We start from the raw sequence: 23,879 nt of genomic DNA, 5'->3' as shown, positions 1-23,879 counted from the left end.
GTGGCACAGCGGAAAGAACTGAGTCTAATAACTTTACTCTCTCTTCCAGGCCTGAAGGTAAAGGGAATGTTCTGCTTGTTTAATCATCTGACTGTTCTGCAGCCATTTCCAACCCCACACTCACTCTCTCTCTCTCTCCGCCTCCATCCCCAGCCCTTGATAAAAGTTTTGTTTTTGTTCTTCGGGCATGTGCTCAATTAGATACGGCTCTCTTTCTTTCTTGTCCTTCTCTCTCCCTCTCTTCATATTGAGGGGCTTTCTGAGGATGTACTCTCCTGTTCCATCAGGAGGGGATTTGTGACGGCCAGAGGCAGATAGCTAGCTGTAAAAACGTCCAGCGCAGCCTCACAAGCGTTCAGACATCTCTATTCAGCTCGATTGAAAGGAGGGATTTCTGGGTTTCACAAACCTGGCTGGAGAGATGCATTTTGGGTGTGAGTGTTCCGCCCCTCAAGGCTTTCTGAGTCAGTAAAAAGTCACTGACATGTTCAGTTTCAGATAAGGGGGCCTACTTTTCAAAGCAATTTCAGCATAATCATCTTGGGAGAACTTGAAAGCTCAGACAAATCTAAAACGAGTTTAATCTTTTTTTTTTTTTTTTTTTTTTTTTTTACCTGAGCCAAACTATATCTTCATCACAATAGCAACAGAATCCTAAAGTAGATTTTGCAGGTAATTCGATAAACCAATTAGAGGTTGACTGATGTAATAACTCCCCTTACAGATTCAGTGTTAGAGAAATCAGGAGTTTTCGATTTATCAATGAATTCTGCAGTTACTGATCAATAATCTGTTTAGTCAGAGCCAGCAGGCATCTTTCCTGTCGCTTTGAACTGGACTTGTGATCGCCATGATGTTCCTCCACACGTTAGGATAGCCAGGCTCGGCCAACCACATCGCAGAGAGGACGTTTACTGGATCAAACAGGCTCTGACGAGGGCTCACTGAGGTTCTTACATTTACATTTAGTCATTTAGCAGACGCTCTTATCCAGAGCGACTTACAGTAAGTACAGGGACATTCCCCCCGACATTCTTCTCACTGGATCCAGAGACACTGACGGAGCTGTTGGTTCCTCCCAGTCAGTCAGCCCTGATGCCAGTATTGGGATCCCATTATCCACTGGCTGTCAGCTCAGTGATTGGCCTACATAACTCAACAGCACACAGGCCGACACATCCACACTCTGCTGAGGTACACTCATCCATAGCCACACTGGTGCCCACTGGAAAACAGACTTTGTTAATTGATCTACCTGATCATTGTACAAATAACGTTGAATGTGTCTAATCCTGTTATTGAAAAACTAATCTGCATAGAAAGACGAATGAAAAGGAAACCTGAGGCAGAAAATTCCCCAAATAATGTCGGAAAGCAGTCCTGTTCAACCACACAGCTAAACCAGGAATTACAAATATGGTGACTGCCTGAACTTCGCCAAAACATCAGGCAAAGAGAGAATCAATGTTGTCTTGTGTTTCCCTAGGATAATCATGACAAAGCCGTCCTTGAGCTTGATAATCACCACACGGCAGAGCCTCCGACATGGCAGATCTCATCAGCCTCGTCTCCCATTGAGCCCCGAACCCTCGAGGATCTGGCAGAGCCAGTCTAAACGCTAGCGGGATTAATCAGAGATAATTCCCTCTTTTCATAAATAAACTAAACTGGACTTCCAACTGTTTCTATTTACTTTCAATCAAACCCCAATGCTGCTGTTGCTCAAAATTTGAATTGCGTTTGTTTTTCCTGCCAGAAAGGCAGCTCTGACCCACTTTTAGACGTTCTTCAAAATCATCACAAATCATCATACTGCAGCATCTAAACTCTTATACTTAACGTATACCTGTCGTGAATGTGGAGTGTGTGATGTGTGTGTGGTGTGAGAAACAGAGAAAACATGCTGTGTGCCCATTTCCTTACATCCTCTCAGAATTGTGTGTGTTGTGCATAATTGTAATTCTGGGAAGGTTCCTGAGTAATCTCTGAATGACACACACAAGTCTCACCCACAAGAGCTCAAGTCTACGGTCTGAGTCATGTGTCAGGGGATAAAAGGTTAACTTCCTATAACTGAGCCTATAGCCTTTAGCTGTTCTCCAGGGGAGACGAGCGATGAGCCAGAGAGAGAGGGAGAAGCGAGGAAGAGAGACAAAGAAAAAGAGAGAGAAAGAGGTGTGTTGATGTCATCCTGCCCCTAGAGAGATGCTGTAATGGTAACGATGTTGTTTTAGTCCCGTCACCAGGGCCCTGGTTGCACCTGGGGCCCTGGTTGCACCTGGGGCCCTGCCCTCAGTTGCAACCCAGGTGAAGGACTTGGTCACACACACACACACACACACTGTTACAGAACACAACCGCATCAAAGCCACTGAGTTTGCGGACAGTGGTAACGCAGGATGAAACAGATATGAATGATGTAAGTTTTCTAAAACTGGTGCCCGGCTTTATAGTGTAAGGCTTCTGTAAGCGCTTAGTAATGAGAAACAAAGAGCTCTCATTTTAAAAGCTCTAGAAAATAAATGACTATAGCCATATATAATTAGTCAAGTTCTCTTGAGGCACAGTAAGATTTGCCATAAGTACTTACTCTGGGACTACAATTCCCAAAACACACTGGGACTACAACTCCCAGAACACACTGGGAGGCACACTTTTGCTAGCAGGCCTGTGCTGCTCTGGGTCCAAGGTCCGTCGCTGGGAGAGAATAAACAACATGCCCGGGCGATGCCAAGCAGCTCCCCCGGGTGTCCCCTGAAGAGACGGGCCACGGCAGGCAGACTGCTCTGGGAGCCCCAACAACACAGCAGAGCGTCCGTGCGGCCCTGCGGCCCTGCGGCCCTGCGGCCCTGCGGTCCTGCGGCCCTGCAGCTCTGCGGCCCTGCGGTCCTGCAGCTCTGCGGCCCTGCGGTCCTGCAGCTCTGCGGCCCTGCGGCCCTGCGGCCCTGCAGCCCTGCAGCCCTGCAGCCCTGCAGCCCTGCAGCCTTCCCTGTCCCCTCTGAGGGCTCTCAGGCCTGGGGGGGGACAGGAATAGAGGTCCCTCTGTCCTGGTCCTGTGCGGGGAACACCGGGACCCTCCTCTAGAGCACAGAGAGGTCTTTGATAACAGGCCCCGAACTGACTAGGACGATATACACAAGACCTGCTGAGAGGATGCTAATGAATCACGCATAGATCACAGACACAGAGAGACAGACAGACAGACAGACAGAGAGAGAGAGATCACATACACAGACAGAGAGACAGACAGACAGAGAGAAACAGAGAGAGTTGATAAGAGGGCAGTTAAAATGAGCGGTTACTACAAAGAGAGGAGGGTGTGACTGTGTGTGTGTGTGTGTGTGTGTGTGTGTGTGTGTGTGTGTGTGTGTGTGTGTGTGTGTGTGTGTGCGTTATCAGTAGCTATACCATGTGAGTGTGACTCATTCCGCTGAGACACAGAAGTCTGTAATCAGGTGGTCCAGACTGTTCCGTCAGTCTAACTCAGAAATGACGAGCAGCTGACAAACACCAGGACATAACTCACAGCTCAGTGACACACGCTCTTTTACAAGTCATCTTCTCCTGACGCGACGCGCAACAGGACCCAGACCAGGTCTGTCACACGGCACAGCCAAAACCACAGTACTGGAGAGGCAGGCTAGGAGGTCAGGCAGGAGGTCAGGCAGGAGGTCAGGCAGGAGGTCAGGCAGGAGGTCAAGCAGGGTACAGACACAGACTTACAGCTTTGTGAAGAAAAAGACACAACATCGATATGTGTACCCACGCCTCTCCAGCAGTTTGCTTTAGTGTAACACTGAGGAGGGAGGGAGGGAGGGAGGGAGGGAGGGAGGGAGGGAGGGAGGGAGGGAGGGAGGGAGGGAGGGAGGGAGGGAGGGAGGGAGGGAGGGAGGGAGGGAGGGAGGGAGGGAGGGAGGGAGGGAGGGAGGGAGGGAGGGAGGGAGGGAGGGAGGGGGGGAGGGGAGGGGAGGGGAGGGGGGGAGGGAGGGAGGGAGGGAGGGGGCGTGTTGCAATGACGGGTGAGTTGAGGTCGTAATACGCCCTTCCACAGCTGCAGTCGAAAACTGCCCGGGGAACAGGAAGTGACAGGTCCGGGGCACAGGAAGTGACACGGCAGTCCTGCGGGGGTGAACACCACATCTCCCTCTCTCTCCATTTCTTCATTCCTTTTTATATATTTGTCTCTGTCTCTCCGTCTGCATTCTGTCTCTGTACAACTGGAGAGAAGCTGACTGACTGAGCAAGGAGAGACAACCAGACACCTACAGAGCATACACACATACACACACACATACACACACACACTCGCCTCCAGACAGACAACCCATACCCGCATCATGAAACCTCAGGAGGAGTTCTGGAATTTCATCTATGTCATCAAGGAGGAGGAAGTGAAGAGTGTGTAAGAGAAGTGAGTGCAGGTTCAGACAAGCCTCAGGAGAGCTGTCGCACAGACACTCCAGTTCAAAACAAAAGAGAAATCCCACTTACAAAAAGTTTCAGAAAACAATCCTCTTAACGGCCGAGAGCCTCTGTTAGCTTGGTTTCACAATTCATCAATGACATTCAGCTCATCCAACAGGAGGAATGTTCATGTAGACTCTAACAAACCGCAACAAAGCTGAACTGCGATAGACGATGTACGAGAGCGACGTACGAGAGCGATGTACGAGAGCGACGGCACACGCGATAGCCACTGCTCCCCTGACGCTCTCAAAGTAGAGCAGTGGCTGTTCATCTCCATCTCACCAGCGGCGTACTTCCATGCAGCGCGCTAACGCCTCACTTTCTGAGCATCACAGGTCAGTGAGCAGAGCTAACCAGCGATGGAGTACTGAACTGAACCCAACTCTGGAGGACAGCTCGGGGCTCCAGCCAAACTAGTTATCTGGCAGGGCATCGACTGGGACACCATCTTTACTTCCCTATTCTCTATTTACCTAACTATCTATCCCCCTACCTACTTACCTAGACACCCACCTTAATACGTTACAGTAGCATTTACTACCTTGTAAACTATGCTGAGGATATTTTTGGGAGGGTTTTACTCCATTCCTATTTTCACCGACAGTGGCATGTTTGTGGGTGGGCTAGAACTATAATGACAGCGAGTCATTCGAGAGCTGTATGCTTCTAGTGCCTGGGAGCTCTATTAAGCCTCCGCTTAAGAGCTAATTATGCTGCTTAGGTGGTCTACCTCACACACAGCTGGACTCAGCCAGTCACCAAGACCAGAGACCTGATACCCCTCAACAGACGTCCGACCTGAACACGGAGCCCAGACTAGCTAGCCTGGCGTGATGACCTCACTTGGCTCATCGTACTGTTCTGCCCCACACAGTGTTTTAGAGGTTTTCATTTACAAGTTCTCTACAGGCCCGGTCTGATGTATATGATCTGAGGGGGAGGGGGGCACGCCAGTGAGAGGCAGTCTTCACAGAGCAGAGAAGACTTCTGAGGTTGTGGGATGTTAGCACAGCTTGGAGGTGCTCTGAAGAGGAGGGGATGAGAGGACAAGCAGCAGGGCTTGAAGAGGAATGTGAAACATTCTAATGAGCTGGATGCCTGCCTGTCTGTCTGTGTTCCTGCCTGCCTGTCTGTCTGTGTTCCTGCCTGCCTGTCTGTCTGTGTTCCTGCCTGCCTGTCTGTCTGTGTTCCTGCCTGCCTGTCTGTCTGTGTTCCTGCCTGCCTGTCTGTCTGTGTTCCTGCCTGCCTGTCTGTCTGTGTTCCTGCCTGCCTGTCTGTCTGTGTTCCTGCCTGCCTGTCTGTCTGTGTTCCTGCCTGCCTGCCTGTCTGTCTGTGTTCCTGCCTGCCTGCCTGTCTGTCTGTGTTCCTGCCTGTCTGTCTGTGTTCCTGCCTGCCTGTCTGTGTTCCTGCCTGCCTGTCTGTCTGTGTTCCTGCCTGTCTGTCTGTGTTCCTGCCTGTCTGTCTGTGTTCCTGCCTGTCTGTCTGTGTTCCTGCCTGTCTGTCTGTGTTCCTGCCTGTCTCTTAGCAGCAGGAGGGGATTGAAGTCTGCTCCAGGCTGCACTTTTCCTCTCTCTGCCCTGCCTGCCTCTGAACCAACACTCTGCCTCAGCCTGCCCTGCCTGCCTGCCTCTGAACCAACACTCTGCCTCAGCCTGCCCTGCCTGCCTCTGAACCAACACTCTGCCTCAGCCTGCCCTGCCTGCCTCTGAACCAACACTCTGCCTCAGCCTGCCCTGCCTGCCTCTGAACCAACACTCTGCCTCCGCCTGCCCTGCCTGCCTCTGAACCAACACTCTGCCTCCGCCTGCCCTGCCTGCCTCTGAACCAACACTCTGCCTCAGCCTGCCCTGCCTGCCTCTGAACCAACACTCTGCCTCAGCCTGCCCTGCCCCTGTGCCACCAGGAAGCACTTCTACTCTACACGTGCTCCAACAAAGTATCACACACACACACACACGCACGCACACACTGCTCTGAGGGACTCTAATAGGTTTCAGCAGTCAAACCGAGGCTAGCTAGCGTATGAGCGGGTCAGAGAGAGGATATGTAGGCTGAGTCCAGCGCTCTCAGATCCATCTGAACCTCCTACTCGGAGAGCCACCTCAACCCGTCTCACAGCAGATTGGCCCTCGAGCGCTGGCTGCAGCAGATCAGACGTAGCCCCCTCAGGTGCATCTGCAGCGCAGAGCTCCTCACCGTCGCATCAGCAGACCCACGCCAACACCAGAGATGGAGAGACACTTCAAAAGACATCTGGATGTATTAACCGTGACAACCACAGATCACTCCTGTTCTGCCACGACCACAATGACAGCCCTTTCCAAGCAGAGACTCTCCCTACCTACCTCCCCCTCCCTCCCTCCATCCCCCTCCCCCTCCCTCCCTCCCTCCATCCCCCTCCCCCCCCCCCCCCTCCCTCCCTCCCCCTCTCTCCCGGCAGCTTACCTTTCCCAGTAACCCGCTGGAACATCCCCGTCCTCTGCAGAGAACAGCGAGAACGCCTTGTGACTTGATGTATGTGTAGCTCACTCTGACAGACTTTGATGAATGCCGAGGGTCCCCCGCTGTCAGTTTCTGGATGAGTGAGGAGGAGGAGAGAGAGATTGTGTGTGTCTGTGTGTGTGGGAGGGGGGGTTCTCGATCTTAAGCTTATTACCGTGACTGACTCTTCTCTGAAAACTGCCCTCTCTTTCTCTCACCCAATCCTACCGCTCTGGTTCTGTGACCTATCCACATCAGAGTCTGGGAGAGTGTTCCTTCCCCACCCACCTTGAGCTCTGAATATCAATCAACTGCTGCATAACTTTATGCTAGATTAGCAGCTACGTTCACGTCCCTCACCACAATAATTAAAGATGTCAGCGTTCCGAAGCCCTGGCAGGGATTCAGCCACGCAGAGCTAGGCGACAAAGCGGTAGTTTTTAATGCTCCAGTGGAACGGGAGCATTTCCCAGCAGAGCGCCTGGGTAGAACTGGGGCACGGAGAGAGAGAGGTTGGAAGATAAATCGTTTGTATTCTCTGTCACCTTCCTAAACGCACTCGACAACGGTAAACACGCCCCCTCCCAGATTTCTGAGGGAAAAGCTGGTGAACCAATCTGTTGCCAAACAAACATCGAAATCTTGGCTGGAAGGAAGGGTAATGTCTGTGTGGTGTGTGTAGCAACACCACAAACAGACACAGTGAATGCGGGTAGACTGGAATGGTCTGTCACTGCAGCTGGGTTAGCAGCGGTGTAATTAGCGCAGTGCCGGGAAGCTGAAGTACTCGTGTCTCAGCATCCTCTCTCTTCAGATGTTGTGTCTGGTGGCCGGCCAGCCAGCAGACTTCCTCCCAGCTGCTCTCAGAGGCAGAGGCCAGTCATCCTGCATCCTGGCAAAAGCAGAGGAGGGCTCTTTCTGACTATAAAGTCATGTACATACTGAGCTTGGATTCGTTCGACTGCAGCTCTGGATCAATCTCAGACCGACGGCAGACCCAGAGCGGTGGTTCAGCAGGAGAGGGGACGAACGAACTGCATCCACGGTTCATCTGGGGAAGTCCTTTCATCACATCAATAACATGGCACCATTTGGATGGGACGTTTTGCTGTGTGGTGCAGGAGAGGATGCGGTGTGTGTTTGATCTTGCAGCTCACTGCATTGAACCGTGCCCTGGGCTCTATGCACCCAAAGAGGATGTGGGAGCTGGGAGTCCTTCCTGCTGTGAGTGTGTGTGTGTGTGTGTGTGTGTGTGTGTGTGTGTGTGTGTGTGTGTGTGTGTGTGTGTGTGTGTGTGTGTGTGTGTGAGAGAGAGAGAGAGTGTGTGAGTGTGCCAGTCTGTTAGATGTAATTTGGTGTACAGCCCAGTGCCAGTCCAGTCCTGGTCTTGTGCCAGAACAGCCATTTGCTCCTGTAACTGGGGCCAGTAGGGGACAACAGAGGAGAACAGGACAGGACAGTCGATGGCTTCAACTGGACACATTACGTAACCAAACCTACAAAAAGAATCTGTCATATGTGCAATATGGTAATATGCCAGATAGACAAGGCCTTTTTTTTGAGAGCGCGAGAGCGAGAGAGAGAGAGCAGTGATCGCCTTAATGACAAGCTGCAGTCTAGCAGCAAGGTCAGTTGACAGTGACCTGATAGATTCTCACTGCAGAGGTGTCAACATTGCAAAAGCCTGTGATGCTTGTAAATCATTCACTTCGGGACTGTAGCTCAGAGCAACAGGGAGAAGAAAAATTGTACAAAAGTATATCAAAGTACTCAGCAAAGTACTCAAATTTTTTATCACATACTGAAATGCATTGGGTATCGCGTAGGTCGCGTGGGTATCGAATCTTCCGGTTACGTAAAAAACGTCTGCTGACTGTCATATCATACAGCCACAGACGAACAGAATTGAGAAAAACTCCTAAAATCCCACAAAGGATCCATCCCTCCATGTTAAGTGATAAGTATGCAGCACAAACACAAAGCACATCACAGAAGCAGCTGCAAAGATAGAAGAGAAGCGAGAACATGGATGATGTTGCTACTCTATTAGCAGGCCTACTTCTGTGCTTTCTCTTCCTAAAGAATGTCTAGCTCGTAGAGCTAGCTAAGACTGGCGTGTGAGTTTGGGGTGTTGACGTGAGCTGCCAGGGCTGGTTTCGGGAGGTGATCTGACTGTCAGACAAGCTGATGTGACAGCTAAAAAAAGGCAGAGTAGGGAGGGTCGGGATCCCACTGAGTAAACATATGATAAGCCACCATGAGCTCCAAAACAACCGCAAAAACAGCTAGCGCCCCTAGCCTGCACCCAGCTAGCCTCAGGATAAACCTCAGGCCTTGGCAACGAAAAACAGTTATCATCTGTTTACCAGAAACAAACCATGGAAATCCATGTTCTTCATCATCCAATTTCTACAGCAAAGATTAGCTGTGGGTAGTTTGGAAATAACAACTGCCAATCGGTGTGCGGATCAATGTTTAGAGAAAGTGCAACTGCAGAAAAGGAACACACCTTTCCTTTGGGGTAAAGCTCAAGGTGAAAGCTTCATTTATATCCCTCCACACTCACCAGATTCCCACTCTGATGATCCCAGCCGCTAATAGCCTGACTACCACACAAGCCGTGCTCTCGAAAAGATTAACCGTTTTTAATTAACCCCTCAAACTACCAATGCATTAGCTAAAGGAAAATGGGAAGTCCATCTAATAAAGTTGCATATATAAGGTGGTGGTGTTACAGAATGCTGTAGGACCGTGGAGGCCCATTTAACAAGATCCAGGCTGCAGGTGTTGCTGACTGCAGGGGAAAGCAGGCTCCGGTTGCTGCCTGTGTTGTCACTGGTGCCAGGCTATGATGAAGAGGGAGGCCACGGAGCAGAAACAGTGCGTCCTACAGAGGAGCACAGCTGACAGTAATCCTACAGAGCTGGGAGCGCTGATGCAGGAAAAGGATAAGTCCCCCATCCTCAAAATAGGACACAGGTACCGCACAAATCGTCAACATCTTTTGACAGTATACACAAACCCGTGAGCGGGTCACATTTGAACACTTTAACTTATTCAACACATCATGCAGTGATGTGGATTTCAGATAAGCAGGGTCAACGTGTCTTATGTCACAGGGTAGGAGTCGTCGATGTAACAGTATTAACAACACAACATTTGCATATAAACTATTTCCAGTCATTGATCTGGGCATCCGTCCAGGTACAGACTGCTGCACTTCCAGTCCAATTATATACAGTAAAGCCCCAGAGTTAATCAATTCATACAGAGTCATTTGTGCAGCAATAATTCAGGCAGCATTGCATAACAGGCGCCGTGCTAAATCACAGGCCGTGCCAGGAAAGCAATGTCCAAACCTGCATGGTGCACTACTGCTGACCTGCACTGCAGAACACACACACTCACACACACACACTCACACTCACACTCACACTCACACTCACACTCACACAGACACAGACACACACACACAGACACACAGACACACACACACTCACACTCACACTCACACTCACACTCACACTCACACTCACACTCACACTCACACTCACACTCACACTCACACTCACACAGACACACACACAGACACACACACAGACACACACACACACACAGACACTCACACCTCGCTCGGCAACTCAGAGTACGGAAGTCATTTTCATACAAGGGCACAATTCATCTCACTGCAGGTCCCTGGGTGGAGCCAGATGCTTTCCTCTTCCCATCAAACAGAGAGACTGGAACACAGAGGCCTCATTCAGAGTCATGAACACCAGAATCTCAGGAGATTAGCATACGCTGTATTAGCTAGACAACATCTGACAGTTGTAGCAATTCCTCCGTTTTAGTTTCGGTTCATGGGACTCAAGGAAAGCAGAACGCAATTAACACACCCTTCTCAAGCGCCCCCCCCCTCCATAGTCAAGGCTCAGAATCCCCAGAAGTGTGTGTGTGTGTGTGTGTGTGTGTGTGGGGGGGGGGGGTGGGGGGGACATGCTGAGTTTTAGATGGAACTGTATTTGATCCGTCATTAGCATCTTTACAACAACAACACAACACACACCCGACCCAAGCAGCGCTGCAGACAGATCTCCACAGGCACACACGGGATGTGAGGTAGCGCCAGGTTTCACCAGCCTGTGTCTTACCTGGGCTGGTGAAGGTGGTGTTGTTGGCAGTGCAGCTGCAGGAGGGCAGAGGGCCTGGCGGGCAGGTGAAGGTGTTCTCCTTCCAGAGCTGCTCCCTCTCAGGAGAGCTACGCTAATTAGCACGCCAGTCAGGAAACAGCGCCAGGTAAACACTCGCCCCCCTGCTCCACGGAGCCAGCAGCAACGGTTCCCCAAGTCACAGAGAAACGGGGATGCCACGCCTATTTCCCAGATGCCACGCCTCTTCCCCAGATGCCACGCCTCTTTCCCAGATGCCACGCCTCTTTCCCAGGCCTCTGGCTGGCCAATGTTTGATAAAGCAAGTCCAACACTGTCACTCCTGCAAACACATCAACTATTTAATGTTTCACAAATACGGACTGTCCTTCAACTCAGAAGAGAACAGCACTTTCTCACGGTCATAGACTGCGCACCTACACAGCTCGTCTGTGTGCGAGCCGTGTTCAAGAACAAACTTTAAAACTGCCATATTCATGTCTCGTCTAATCGTTGTAACATTTATGTTGTAGGGTTCAAAGGGCTTCCTTCCCTATCATTTATTCACTGGTTTTAGATAACCCCACCACTAGAAAAGAGCTGTCACAACTGCAGTGCTACGTATTACTGAAAGGGTGAGATGAAAGACTCTCCTGGGAGCTCTAGGTTGGAGGAGCCGATATGCATCTACCTCTCACAGAAACGCTGTAGCCATGTTCTCCAGGAATACTGTATATCAATGAAATACACAGGAAACAGGCTTGCAGGTCGGCAGGTCTGGGAAGAAAGCCATGTTTGCCATTCAGCCGATCCAACCAGCTCTTTCTGTCAGACACTGTCTGGAAAGTCTACACAGTAAGTCTCTGAATTCTATCCACTCAAAGTTCGGCAGAAGCCAAACATAAAGCCAGGAGGCAATTATGTGTCCTTGAAGGTGTGATTGGGGTACGTCCCCCTTTAATGAGGGAATCCCCCATCCTTGTTGTCTGATATACAGTAAGACTGTAATTTCCTTCAGTCTCTGCCTCTCTCTGTGTTCCCCCAGCACAGGACAACGATGAGGCTGCTTCAGTCCAGCCATCTCTCCAAGCCTGGGGCCCGCCATAACTCACAGGAAACACACATCCTTCGACGACAGAGGACGAGGAATCTTTGTGCAATGAGGAAATGGATTTTTGCAAGTCGGGATGCAGGAAGCTGGGGAGAGGGGGGGGACGTGTGCCAGTACAACTGTTTCACTAATGTTCTGCATGCTTCGATAACGTGGACAGGGTTTGCAAAGCTCTCAAGTTCACAGGAGAAAACACGAGGCACTGGGCTGCATGGAAGGAATTCCAGTTTTGCTACACGCCGGGCTGCTCATGAACGCAACAAAAACAGTCGTTAAAGTGGCAGGAATGAAAACTAGCTGAACAGACCTGTCTGCAGATTGATATCCAGATTGAGCAATGACCGAGCCCTGGAACATTCCTGCCGCACTGCCTCTCAGTCTTCTGTCCACGGCTCAACAGTGAACCTCTGTGGTTTCCCTATGGGAAGATATGCTGCTCCTACGTTCAGAGGCTCTGCATGGGGCCTGGGCCTGACTGTGGTTTCAATTCTGTGGAATCCTAGTACTCTGCTAGTGGGAGTTGGGTGTGGAAGGAGAGAGAAAGAAAGAGAGAGGGATAGAGAGCAAAAGAGAGAGTAGATGTCTGCTTATCTGATACTGTAGAGACTGACAGACATGTTCAGACAACACAAGATACATCGTCACCATGCCAGCAAAGATAGCCTGCAGCAACACATCACCAGGGACCAGGGTTTCATTACAGAAAGCTATTTTTCTCTCCAAAACATCCCTTCACCCCAAAACCTGAGTGGACGTTTGTCTGGGAGTGGTTTTCCCCAGTCTGTGCTCCATTTCCAGCTTTGTTTGTGTTTTGTTTCCCAGAGATGAGCTCTGTTGTGACTGTGGGTTAGGCGTTGGTCAGGCTAGGGGTTGAGGGTCAGGACATGTCAGGACATCTCTCCCTCTGACAGCTGATGGGACTTCAGGGCTAGCAGCAGGACAGTAGACTGCTCTGCCGTGTCCACCCTGGAGAATAACATCACTGTTCCAATCAGCTCACACCTGTGTCACCCCGTCCTCACGCCTCGTATTTACAACAAAAGTGATTTTTCCATCAGTCATCATCAAACCACAACAGTTTCATATATGTGAGTGAGTGTGCTCTTCTCTTTGTCTGTGTGTTTGCTCTGTGACAGTGCACTGAAAGAGATGACATCATCACCATTGTGTGTACCCAGCACTCTGGCCTCTTCCATTGGCTGACAGACAGGCAGCCTCCACCAGACAAAGCCGGAACTGTAGTTTAGCAGGAAACACACAGGAGCTGTCATCATCATCCTGGTCAGCTCTGTCAGGCCCAGTCACCAGAGTGGTGACACTCACAAGGCCTCAGGCCACGTCCCAACACGAGCCACTCTCCCCTCATGTCTCAGGCCACGTCCCAACACGAGCCACTCTCCCCTCATGTCTCAGGCCACGTCCCAACACGAGCCACTCTCCCCTCATGTCTCAGGCCACGTCCCAACACGAGCCACTCTCCCCTCATGTCTCAGGCCACGTCCCAACACGAGCCACTCTCCCCTCATGTCTCAGGCCACGTCCCAACACGAGCCACTCTCCCCTCATGTCTCTGGCCACGTCCCAACACGAGCCACTCTCCCCTCATGTCTCAGGGCACGTCCCAACACGAGCCACTCTCCCCTCATGTCTCTGGCCACGTCCCAACACGAGCCACTCTCCCCTCATGTCTCAGGCCACGTCCCAACACGAGCCACTCTCCCCTCATGTCTCAGGCCACGTCCCAACACGAGCCACTCTCCCCTCATGTCTCAGGCCACGTCCCAACACGAGCCACTCTCCCCTCATGTCTCAGGCCACGTCCCAACACGAGCCACTCTCCCCTCATGTCTCAGGCCACGTCCCAACACGAGCCACTCTCCCCTCATGTCTCAGGCCACGTCCCAACACGAGCCACTCTCCCCTCATGTCTCAGGCCACGTCCCAACACGAGCCACTCTCCCCTCATGTCTCAGGCCACGTCCCAACACGAGCCACTCTCCCCTCATGTCTCTGGCCTGGCATGTTACCCGACACACATGACTGACATGGTCTCACCCAAGGCTCTTCCTAACCACTGATGCAACCGCATCCAGCCTCTGGGCATTTATCACAACGTCACTTCTTAAGGGTCAAACCATCAGTTTTGATCGGTTTCGCGGGAAAAGCTTGACCAACATGATACCAGTCCTATCGGTCGTTCTAGAGGATATTCCAAGGTCTGTTTAGTCTGGCTTTGACCATGAATGGCTACAAATGCAGCCTCCTGGATGCTAGGTGGCTAATCACACAGCACAGCGCATCTCAAACAATCTGAAGGCTGTTTGAAAGGAGATAGTGGAGACTGGAACTAACACATATCTTCTTGGGAAGGAATGCCTCATTAATTAAACAAAAAACTTTATTAAAGAGATATAGGGTTCTTCTTTATTTTGCTGTTTTAAATGTCTTCTGTACCCTGTACGGTTTCCTTGAGTGCCGAGACAGGTGCCTTTAAATAAAATGTATTATTATAACGACAGGTTCAACTCCCTGTTCATGAATGTAGACAGCCAAGCAAACATTAAGGAAATTCAGTCAATGATCTAAGCTGCTGTCTTAAAATGCTACCTGCCACTCAATGGCTCCATAAACCACACAAAAAGTTTGATTACGTAATTAATTGCAGACACTTAACATTAAATACAAATTTCACAGAAAGGCACTTCATAAAGTGACACAAAGCTCCTCTTGTTGCTCCTCTCATCTCTGCTCATGCCAACCCCTTCCAGCTAGCTCACAGGAAACAATGGAAACCTAACCCTAACTCTGACTTAACAGCCAGGAAAGCTGCCCTCCACGAACGCACAAGGCCACCACAAAGACAAAGCACCACACAACATGACTGTTACAGAGAGAGAGAAGCGCAATCAAGACAAACCATGTCTTGCTCAACTATGAGTGACTGGGAAAGGAGGGGGAAGTAAGAGAGAGGAGCACTTTGCATTTTCAACCAGCCTTTGAGCATTCCTGCCATCAGCATGTTTTCTCTGTACCTTCTTTACCCAGAGTTCTTAGGGCCAAACAATATCACACGTCTGTTTCACAAATCACCTCCAGAACTCTCAACACCAAAGGAAACAATCATCAATATTCACAACTAAAATACACCAGGGAGCTGTGAAGCTCCCGTCTCTCAAACTACGACCGGTCTGGTCTCTGGGCAGTCACCCCGTGACTGATGAGATTCAGAGTTTGCCCTGTTCAGACAGAGGAATCTGTGGGCTCCCTTATTCCACAGCACAGGACTTATTTTAACCTTGAATTATATTTTTGTCTGTAGCACAAATCAGAGACTACGTGGCCTATCATGGGAGATTATTCTAGAGCTAGAGGCGTGCCCCTGTGGTGATAGTAAACTGCGGTGTCTGCACTAGATTAATTATAAGAAAAACTCATTAGAAGAGGCAAGGGCTGGTGTAGGTATACGTGTTTAACTCCTGGAACAATTTCTGTCACCTTATTAACATGATAATCTATTGTTAGACAAAATGTAAAAATGGGAAGTCAAAAAGAGAACAATTGTTGTGTTTGAGGATCTATAGTTCTTTGTCATCATACCGTAAAAAACACAACAGCTTCATTTCCTTGACAGGGACGGGAGAACTAAATAAACACAAGCTCAAAATAAAAACTATTCGCTGTGATTTTCAAAATTTAATCAGCAACGCGCATGAAAATATGATAAACGGTCAGAGCAGACTGCTAGCAATACTGTAAATATACTGAACGTGGACACATTTTGACAGCTACCGGGCAGTGAGAAACAGCCTGTCACAGTGGCCAAGTTTACATCTTGTGTCAAAGTGATTCCAGATTTGCCACTGCAGGGAACAGTTTTTCATTTGAATTCTCATTTTAAATACAACTTCTACCTAAAGCCATTACCAATCTACTCACAAAAAGGTCCAGCACTAAAGGGACATAGGTTAACGGATTCGCTATCGGTTATATATGAACTGGTAAATCCAGGAGATTCGTCAACCCTCTCCTGTCATTTGTGTTTCATTTCGGTCACAGCTATAGGTCATAAACGTAATCCATAACAATTCATTCCTTTGTACTTGAAAACTTTTGCCATTTTGGCATCGTGGCTGTGGCAAGACATGTTGTATAGGCATGCTTTCCTGTTATTTGACGTGTAATCTCTGTGTAGCTTAATTTGCCTGCTGTCTGGACAGTAGTTACAAACCTAGATAGCTATTTACACCTAGTTATATCTACAACGGCCCTTTCCAGGTGTTACAGGGCGACATTACATACGGTTCATGGACACATAACGGGCCCATTGACATCAAAGGATATTTCTAACAAAGAATACAGAAATATTCATGAATCATTGGAAGTCTATTGAAATCCCTGCTGGGGTGACGACAAATGGACCGCAACACACCTCCTGCTAAATACGGCAAGCTCATGCTCCGTGCCACCTGTGAAACGCTTCACAAAGCGGGACTTGGAACAATCCATACTGTCCTTGACAAACGTGAAACACTGTATGAAGGATATAGTGTTACTTACACTGTATGAAGGATACAGTGTTACTATTGAGGGGTCTGGTCTAAACACGAGCAGAAAAAATTATGCGCCTTCTAAATTCACATCAACCTTTCACTGATTCCTTCCTTCCCAATTTAGGAACACCATTGCTTGCGCATCATGCAGCCTACACATCCATAGAGGATCCTAATACACACATCAACACATTGTTAACATTTTTGTCGGTGGGGTTTTGACGGCCATATAGACATGAAAAACACGCAACACTTACCCTAAATTTGTAGCACGATTTGGAATCACCTTTTCTCCTCTCCCCCAATGTTGGATGTCATGAACACAATACTCTGCGTTTACGTCCTTTTGTTTCTTATGGAAGATCCTTTGAAATCTATACACAGATATACAAGGATTTAATGAAAGATGTTTCAGTTCCAGTTGAAAATCTAAATTGCGCGGGCGTCTTTTTTACAGATGCAACTTAGAAGTTTGATCCAAAGTTCGGGGTTTGTCTGGCTGCGCTATGCAGCTGCTGAAGGGATGAGATCATCCAGCCTTCCCTCACTATGGAGGACTCTCGCGAGAAGGGCTTCATACAATAGAGCCAGCGTTACTGTGGTTACAATACTGCTCACCTGACTTGGTAGATGTTTCCTCTGTCAAGGAAAAAAATTGATTAATTTGTTGTAACGGGAAAGACATGCAGTAAATGTTTTCGTCAATATTTTGTCGATAGGCCTATCAATAGCCTACAATCTCAGAATATCTCTAATAGGCTACTGTATTGGCCTTCTAGACTTCTAATCACCAATCCACACAATCAATGATCTTGTAAACCAGGATACCTCTGAAAGGATGTAGACTAGCTCTACGGATTTGGACAGGAAGCCGATTATGAACATCTTACTTACAGAACGTATCTTGCCTTTCGGCTGTCCTAACATACATGTCATTAAGGACTACTCCGCAGTGCTCAGTTAGGTAGGCCAAGTTACTGTCACAGAAAGTCCTGGATGGGTCAACAGCCGTCTGAATAGAATAACTAAACGTGTTTATAAAATGTTTTCCATGGAAAGGAGCAGTGTGTATTCATCACATGAGTAGAGAAGCAATGCTTCTGAAATGAAAGGCCAAATCAAGCTGAAACTTGTGGATATTGTTGACATACTAAACCAAATCCCTGCTCCAGATCACACAAAGAGCGGGAGAAATATTTGGACACACCGAGATAAAACCTCAACACTGAACACCTTTCAGTGATCTCTTGGAAATTCTCAAATAATCTCTAAGTAGACGTTTAATTTACACCTTGTCTTCCTAGAAATGTTTTCTTTTTTAATATGGCCTACAGAACATTTGAAATATCTAGTTTGTTCATGTTTCTTATATCAAGAGATAAAAGTATTCACACAACTAGAGACCATCAGCTAATCTGTAGCACCATCTGCCGGCGAGCCATAGGCACAAGATTGTATGAATTAGTGCTGTGAAAAGAGAAATGTATTTATAATACGAGGAGTATATAGAACCAGATGTTAAGGTATATGTTGAATATAATTTTAATAATGAGTTATATTGTCAAAAACATTTATTTTTTTAAATAATTGAAATACAAAGCTTCTAGCACTAACACATGTTTAATCTATAGTGGCATCCAAATCTCAAGTATTTACAAGGCATCAGATAATACTCACATCATAGTTTAGAACATTACCCTCATTTAGTAAAACTCAAAAAGATGGATGTCACCATTTGTAAATCTATTATGGATGTGATGTCATCATGACTGGGCTATTTTCAGGTCTTGGTTAGTCTCAGCAGTCTTTGGATGTCAGGCTCGATATCAATAGTGAGAAATTTCTTGCTGTATCTCTTAAAGGGCTCTCCTTCCGGTCCAATAAGGAACTTCTCAAAATTCCAGGAGATGTCAGTTCTGGTGACGGGACTCCAGACGAGGAACCTGGGGTCCTGGATGAGGGAGTGTGGGTCATCCTCGGGGTAGGGAAGTTTGTCTTTCAGATACGCGAAGACAGGATGGGTGGAAGTCCCGTTCACATCACACTTCTCAAAGATGGTGAAGCCAGGTTGGTAGCCGTCTCCTGGTCGGACAAACTTCAGCGAGTTCAGGATCTCTCCATTACTGCAGTTCTCCTTTTAAAAACAAACAAGAAATCCTCTACAGTATGAACATGTATAATCAACAGATACTGTATTTTTAAAACTCCTTATGTGGAGGGTCAAGGTGAATGGCCTTGTTGACAGGACACAAGAAGGTTTAGTGTGACCTTATAGACACTCCAGTCTCCACACTGACCTGGTAGCCAAACTGATTGCAGGGGAACCCTAGAACCACCAGCCGATGAGGGTACCTCCGCTGGAGGTCGTTCAGCTGGCTGTAGTCCCGGGTGGTGGTTCCTCATAGAGACGCCACATTCTCAATCAGCACCACCCGCCCCCTGAACACGTTGAAGTCCACCGCATCGCCCTCCAGCGTCGTGGCTCTCAGGTCGTAGAAGGTCTTGGCGATGAACGTCATGGCGCTGCTCTTTCTCTAAACTGACCAGGAAGAGAAGCAGGGACTGTACAAGCCTGGGAAGCCCACCTCCGGGTGCCTGCCTTCACACTGAAGACCTGCCTCCCTGAGGGTTAGGTTGCTGGGCAGGAAACTGATACACAATTGACATACTATACTCTCCCTCAGACTGAAGTAGACAGACTCACGTTTCAGTTTGTAAACCCGTGCATGCAGAACATCACTTATATACACTCATAAGGAGGCAATATAAAGCAAAATAATCTAATTTAGAGACATATTTATCTGCCTGTATGCATTACCTTTACATTAGGGTATTAGAGCAATGGAACATTTGTCCTCCAAGTTGCTGAGGAACATTTCTATAACACAACCTGTTAATATGTGTGTCATGTCTCGATCAAAAACATTGACAAATGTATTATGATCTATATAATATACTGCTTTTTGGTAATTCTATTACCTGTATCAGTTTCTAGCTATCAATCATTTATCAACTAATTACCTGTATTCTTAGAATGTGATCAAATATGAATGACTGCTTCAACTATCTCTCAGCAGACCGGGGCCTCACTCAAAATCTATTCTGGTAAATCTTGTAGGCTAGTGGATTATAAAGTATTGAATTCAATTTAAATTAAATACAAACTTTTATTTTGTATCCCAAATGTACAAAACCGTTTTGTATCAGTTTCACTCTTTTAAACATCAATTCACTGCAACACTGAGTGGAATAATCCTTGAAAATAATAAAAGATCAGACGGCAAACAAGTACAGCATGTTGAGTTGAATGTTTTACTTCCAGCTAGCAAGACCTGCATCACCCAAAAACACGATATATCATCAATAAAAGAATCTGAGAATTACAAGTGACTGAACCATCATAGTTTGATAATGATTTGGCTAGGTTTGGTTTCACGTGTTATTGGTTAGGTTGGGTTTCCACAGTTTGATGATGAAATCTTGCCCTCATGAAATGTAACCATCGCAATCTCACCTCAAATGGAAGACAGCTTGTTGTTTAATAACAGTTGGTTTCCAATCATCACTCATATTAGGGACAGTGGAAACAGCTTTAAAAAATGATCAAATGAATACATTTCAAAAATACAATACAAATTACGGCCACAAAAGTGTGGCCCACTTGATAGATCAGTTGTATCATAACATTGTCATCATCAAAATAACATCAAATGACATCCAACTCCACTAGCCTTTCAACAGCCATTTCCATGCTAATAGTCCACAGATGGTCTCCTGATGGGCTATCTGTCAACAGTGAACAGCACAGAGAAGCTCTGTGGGTGCAGCTTTTACGGGTGAACAAAACATCCTCATATTACAAACGTTAGGCTTAGTCAACACGTATCAGAAAGTCAAATAGGGCAGTGCAACACACCCTCCACCACTAGGGGGCAGCGGTCCAGAGGAGGGTTACCCTGCTAGCAGGTGCAGCCCTTCTGAGTGGTCGTTTCTACGTCTTTTCCTTCCTCGTCCTCCAGGGCAGCCAGGTCGAGGTAGTCTCCTATGGACTCCTGAAAGCTGTACTGTGTCCTCTGAGCCTGCAGTACCATCTCCGTCAGCCGGGTGAAGGCCTGCGGAGGACAAGACACATGGGAACGTTACAAAGCCCTTTTTCAGGACGGTGTCGATATTTGCGGGGTGAAGAAGTTGCTCGGTCGATTAGGTGACCTCGGTTATGTGATGGTTGGTACAGGCACTTGTCTCAAAGAAGGACATGTCATAGGTCTTCCCCAACTGCAAAACACACAAAAAAACAACGTACTCGACAACAAGAATACAAAGTGGTTGGTTGGGTTATGTCTGCCACAAGAAGGAATGTGTGATATCAATCTATCCAGTCAGGTACAGTTGCTCAAGCAGTGTAAGGGAAAACCAACCTGGCTTCCTTGTTGTGTTGCCACCTGTCTCTTGTCTTCCCCGTCAGACTTGTTCCCCACCAGGATCCTCTGCACCCTGTCAGGGCCGAACTGCAACACAAGCACACGCTCAGGAAGGGGCGGATACACCCGACACACCTCTCACTCAAGAGGACAAGTCGAACAAGGACTCGGACAGTTTAAAGAGGAAGAAGTCACTCCCAGGGAATATGAGGAAAAGGGAGAGCGAGTAAGAGATTGCAAGTGGTAAAAGAGAACAAGAAGAGAGAGTGAAGAGAGAGTCTTCTCTCAGTGTGGGCCAGCCTCACCTCGTCCACATCACTAGCCCACTTTGCTATGTGCTGAAAGGACTGAGCACACGTGACGTCGTACACGAGGATGATCCCCTGGTGGACATTGGAAGACAAAGGCACATGATCCAGTATTATGGAGACATGCATTCATAACCACTGAACACATACCATCCTTACCATACTGTACTGGTTACATACTGACTTACCATGCTACTATCCACCCTACATACTACATACTACTTCCCATACTGAATCGTCACTACAATGCTGTCGGTCTGGAGGGTACCTGTGCCCGCCTGTAGTACTGCTTGGTTATGGTCTGGTATCTTTCCTGCCCAGCGGTGTCCCTGCATCAAGACAAACAAACATCTCAGTACAGCTCTTTGGCGACAGGAGAGCGAGGGAACAACTCGCTACTGGATTCGTAGCAGCTGCTAACGACACAGTCGCAGGGGTTTAGTTCACTTACCATATCTGAACTCGTACTTTGAGGCCGTCGATTTCCAACGTTTTCATCTTAAAATCCACTCCTGAAAGTCAGACAAAACAATCATTCAAATGAAACACATTCAACAGATGCGCAAGCCAAGAGCACAGTCTCACAAACAGCTCCAAGGGTGTTTACTCATGGAAGCCCATTGTCGTGGGTTGCTTGGAGACTGTAAGACTGACATTCAATAGTTGTTATTTACAGCTGTGTTTTCATCCAGAGCTTAGGAACAGGGATTCTCCCCGGCGTGACCTGAGTGTGTATCAGTAAGTGCTGGGAAAGCAACCCTGTCCACCACTCAACAGCACCATCACGTAGGAGAGAGGGGCGGGGCAACATACTTAACCCAAGTCAACTGCAAATATAAAGCTAAAGGACAAGTGAACTCCTTAGCCAATCCAGCTGTGTCGTCTTCATGCAGTGTTGCTAGCACCGTCGAATATCATCTTCACCTGGCACAACATCCATTTATGACTCTTATCAAAAATAATAAAGTCAAAACAGGAATGAGGCGACAGGCTGATGTCCTCCTGATCGTTAGACGGTTCCAGTTTGAAGGTGGGGCTTGCCAATCACACCAACATAGCACATAAATACTGTCAGGCTCCCTTGGGACTGGTGGCAGATGGACCAATGCTCTTAAAGCACGTACAGTGAGGACGATAGCCTTTCCAATTAGCCCCCTGCCATTAACATTTCACAAGCTTTCTGCTTCACATCCTTTGCTCTTGTGTGTCTGTCCCAGTGATATCTCCATGACATGTTCACCAGGTCTAGCATTCCGTCCATCAGGTGCTGTAAAAAGTATGTTCAATGGCACTGTGATGTTTAAAATGCAACAGGTGCCATGATCCAGTTCGGCCACTACCTCTAGCCCTGTCCTACTTACACAGAGACGACTAAAAACAACAGGGTTTTTGTACATCAGCTTATAGTTCACAGTTTAACACCCCAAACAAAGCCACAATATAAATCACTCCCCATTTTCTCCACTTTTGCAAGTCCTGTTCAACTGTGCCACTATGGCTCACTATGTGGAAGAAATAGATGTAAAAACATTATCATGGTGTATGTTTGTGTCAGTCTGCACATACTTAAACATGATAGAGTTGTCAGATGAAACAATTGGAGGAATTGGATTCTCTCCATCACTTCCTGTTCAACCATAAACCCCTTCCTTCGCAGTGTAATTACCGGGAAGACTCACTTAACACACTCAAAAAGTACAAGAACAATTCTGTTGAAGACAGACCCTTTGTGAATATCTTAGGTGACTCTGAAAGACCATTTCATCATGTGTCTTTGTAAAGGTCAGAACTTTGTCTCTTCACTAAATAAGTGTGCAGTAATAGTTCCTTTGGCAATAATTTAAAACATAAGAAGCCACATTTGCTAGTCACTTGTTAAAATACCGTTCATAAGTTTCACTAACTGAACAATGTCCCTAGCGATCAGCCTTGTGGACGTCTTTCTTACCGATGGTAGAAATATGCGACGGGTGAAATTCATTATCCGTGAACCTGCGTATTAAACATGTTTTTCCAACCCCCGAATCTCCAAGAATCAACAACCTCACTAAAACGTCGTACTGTTTAGCCATAGTTCAACTAAATAGTGTAATAAACAACACTTTTGCGTATCGCAGATGGCATATTAGCCAAGGTAGCCTACTCGTGGCTTTTCTGTCAAGTGTTTTCTCATCTTAGCATCATCGAGAACTTGACTGGGGGCGGTGGCACCAATATTTGCTGTTCACTGAGAAAGACTTAGGAATGGACCTGCCATGATTGTAAGTGGGCGGTCAGGAGTTTATTGCACTGAGCTGTACTGTAAGGAACGATAAATAAAGAGTCATTGTCCATATAATCAATAATTTGCTATTAATATTTTTTTGGATTAATAATTTGAAAATTACTTACCG

General features: G+C 47.6%; 3 protein-coding genes across 4 annotated transcripts in view; all 3 read right to left on the bottom strand.

Moving 5' to 3' along the window:
* sipa1l1 (signal-induced proliferation-associated 1 like 1) overlaps nt 1-17,282 on the bottom strand; it is a 38,035-nt gene extending 20,753 nt beyond the window's left edge. The window contains 1 exon segment of the mRNA XM_067243738.1: nt 17,015-17,282. The gene's annotated coding sequence lies outside the window, so the exon portion shown is untranslated.
* Nucleotides 17,283-18,474: 1,192 nt separating this feature from the next.
* gpx2 (glutathione peroxidase 2) lies at nt 18,475-19,276 on the bottom strand. The gene is made up of 2 exons (XM_067242788.1): nt 19,055-19,276; nt 18,475-18,891 (listed from the first exon to the last, which is right to left on the bottom strand). The coding sequence occupies exons 1-2, from the start codon at nt 19,274-19,276 to the stop codon at nt 18,538-18,540; spliced, it is 576 nt and encodes a 191-aa protein (XP_067098889.1). The 3' UTR covers nt 18,475-18,537.
* A 639-nt stretch (nt 19,277-19,915) lies between these two features.
* Nucleotides 19,916-23,660, bottom strand: LOC136949210 (ras-related protein Rab-15-like). 2 transcript variants are annotated; one of them, XM_067243439.1, is made up of 7 exons: nt 23,435-23,660; nt 21,938-21,998; nt 21,755-21,815; nt 21,484-21,561; nt 21,176-21,265; nt 20,967-21,032; nt 19,916-20,869 (listed from the first exon to the last, which is right to left on the bottom strand). In XM_067243439.1, exons 1-7 carry the CDS (start codon nt 23,556-23,558, stop codon nt 20,717-20,719), a joined length of 633 nt encoding a protein of 210 aa, XP_067099540.1. In that variant the 5' UTR covers nt 23,559-23,660; the 3' UTR covers nt 19,916-20,716. The 2 variants fall into 2 exon arrangements, with proteins under 2 accessions (XP_067099540.1, XP_067099542.1); XM_067243441.1 differs by lacking the exon at nt 20,967-21,032.
* Between the last annotated feature and the right edge of the window lie 219 nt (nt 23,661-23,879).

Source organism: Osmerus mordax, chromosome 9, assembly GCF_038355195.1.
Source record: "Osmerus mordax isolate fOsmMor3 chromosome 9, fOsmMor3.pri, whole genome shotgun sequence".
NCBI lineage: Eukaryota > Metazoa > Chordata > Actinopteri > Osmeriformes > Osmeridae > Osmerus > Osmerus mordax.
This window is presented reverse-complemented; position numbering and strand designations above follow the sequence as displayed.

Bases quoted from the DNA above. Each gene is read 5' to 3' on its own strand.
- LOC136949210 (XM_067243439.1), bottom strand. From the start codon at position 23,558: ATGGCTAAACAGTACGACGTTTTAGTGAGGTTGTTGATTCTTGGAGAT. The intron at 21,033-21,175 runs GTTGGTTTTCCC...TGTGTTTTGCAG, and splicing joins CAACACAACAAGGAAGCCAG to TTGGGGAAGACCTATGACAT. The intron at 20,870-20,966 runs GTCACCTAATCG...TGTCCTCCGCAG, and splicing joins CCAACCATCACATAACCGAG to GCCTTCACCCGGCTGACGGA.